Here is a 2,200-nt window from a genome sequence, read left to right as displayed (position 1 = left end):
ACTTTTCGACCGTGTCCGAGTCGCACGCGACCCAGAAGCGCTCGGTGCTGGACCCATCAGCCGACGTTGCGATCTTGACGCGCTTCGCCAATGGCGGGATCTGGCGATGGCGAAAGCCGGCCTCGCCGTCGTCGCCCGACTCGTAGTACATGTTGTCTTCGTCCTCGTCGTCTTCATCCTCGTCGTCTTCGTCGTCGTCATGGTCATCGCCTTCGCCTTCGTCGTCGTCGAGGTCATCTTCGACATGCGCATGGCCAGCTCCGTCGTGGCCGTTCGCATGCGGATCGGCGCCACGTGTGTTGTTGTGCATCTGGAGCTCTTCCCAGTCGTTCTCGAGGAGGTAGTCGGTCGCCGTCTCGAGGTTATGGTCGCAGATGCGGAGCTAATGGTCTGTCGTCATGAGGCCTCCTACCGCATGCGCCTACCACTTGCTCAAGCACGGGCGCGGGGATCGCGGGGAAGATCGGCTGCAACTGGTCCATCGGCCCTCGTCCGGCGGCTTGTTCAAATGCAAAGCTGTCCGGAAGAGCGTGGCGAGTAAAAATAGGCAAAATTAAATTAATATTCGGTATCCGGACTGCGCAAAAGATCGCAACCTTTGAGACGCCCGAGTCTTCGCGGCCCGCACGCATCGCTGGTGCATAGCCTTGCCGAGCCCATGCCATGGCTCGCCCGACCGCCTTCATAGGTGCAGTGAGTTGATCGGTGCTGCGTAAGCCGATCATTTGGCGCACAGCATGTGCCAGCCGCGTCCTGCTCAACCTCGATAGTACACGCTCCGGCAAGCCCTCTCTTTGTACTACGACCACAGCCATCGGTGCATCAGTTGCACCTCCCATCGTGACGGCAGAAGCTTCAATCGTAGCCGCCAGCCGCAGCGTGCTCATGCACGGCGAAGCTAGGACCAAAGCTGTCGAGCTACATCTGTCCGACTTGTCCAGAACGTCGGCGCATCTCCTATCAGCACCAACCATTGTCGTTGGGTACCTGTAAGCAGCGTCGTCGGCTACACCATCATGGGCGCTACCGGCGTGTCAAGATAGCGGCCAACTGAGAATGAGAGCACAACGACGACGTACGGCCGTGTCTCTATATGTGTCATCGGACGCGATAACGACTGTGACATCGCGCATCGCCCGTCCCGCAATGCTTCAAGGACGGCGTGGGTGCAATCGGTGTAGGATCGCGCCAAACGGTGGTCGTTGCGCTGAAATTTGTTCGCGCTTGTAATTGCAGTTGGTAACACGGATTGAAGCCGAGGCCATCGTTGCCCTACTACCTGTGCTCCTTTCGCTGCGTCTACCCTGTCGCCAAGTAGGCTGGCCACGCATCGTCAATAAGGTGATGGCCTTCATGTGACATAAGAGTGATTGCCTTCAATCGATGTGTGAGATCGCATGGCGTAGTGGACGCATAGCGTCCACTTAGAGGACGTGTACCTGACCGATGGCATGTCGCAAGAGGGCACTTTAAATTCGCTTGCTCCTGACGACGACTGGCTTCCACCTATGACGACATTTGCCTGCGCCCATCCGCGATCTTTGGCCGTCACTCCGTCCGGCCGCCGGCTCGGCCCGCTCCTAACCTCCCAACTGCTGCGTCGGCCTGCTAGAGGTGTCGCCATCGGCTCGAACAGTCGTGTGCGTTTTATTTTATTATTATTAGCGCTTCCTGATCCTCCGGTTGCGGCTGCTGGAGGTGAAAACAATGCATACCTCTCTCTTGCAATTTGTAATGAATTATTTTAAAAGATCCAGAACGACTGTGTCGTCCGGATACAGCGAGCGAATCAGGACGTCGGAATCGTATCTTTAAAAGTTGACATACAAACACCAAGGTAATTAAATTCCACTGCAAGTGTTTATGGCCCGGCAGAGTAAGGGCACCTACTTAGTTTTTCTTTTTAGTCCCATCCGCGCGGAAGACGGGTCATGACCACGACGTTCTTCCAACCGGTCAAGCTGCCCGGCGGCAGTCCGCCCGAGTGGACCGGAAGCGAGTCGGGTACCTCCATGACGATGATGGCGCCCGGAAGCTCATGCGGCGCGGCTGCCTTAGAGCGATCCTCGGTCCATATGCGGCGACGCACCGAGACCGGCGCCCGCCCGCTGGCCATGTCGCGCGGGCGCAGCGAAAGCAGCGGCCTCCGAGGCATAGGAAGCTATACGCGGGGTCGCAGCATGAGCCTGCCTGTCGACGA

At 57.9% G+C, this 2,200-nt stretch overlaps 1 protein-coding gene across 1 annotated transcript; it reads right to left on the bottom strand.

Moving 5' to 3' along the window:
- Positions 1 to 10: 10 nt before the first annotated feature.
- SPRG_18519 (hypothetical protein) lies at positions 11 to 382 on the bottom strand (the record flags this gene model as incomplete). Its single annotated transcript, XM_012357946.1, has 1 exon — positions 11 to 382. A coding segment is annotated over one exon (372 nt), but the record flags the coding sequence as incomplete, so codon positions are not given.
- Positions 383 to 2,200: the final 1,818 nt, after the last annotated feature.

This window comes from Saprolegnia parasitica (genome assembly GCF_000151545.1).
Source record: "Saprolegnia parasitica CBS 223.65 unplaced genomic scaffold supercont2.1256, whole genome shotgun sequence".
Classification (NCBI taxonomy): Eukaryota; Oomycota; class Saprolegniomycetes; order Saprolegniales; family Saprolegniaceae; genus Saprolegnia; species Saprolegnia parasitica.
Note: the sequence above shows the minus strand (reverse complement) of the source record. Positions and strands in the feature narration are given on the sequence as shown.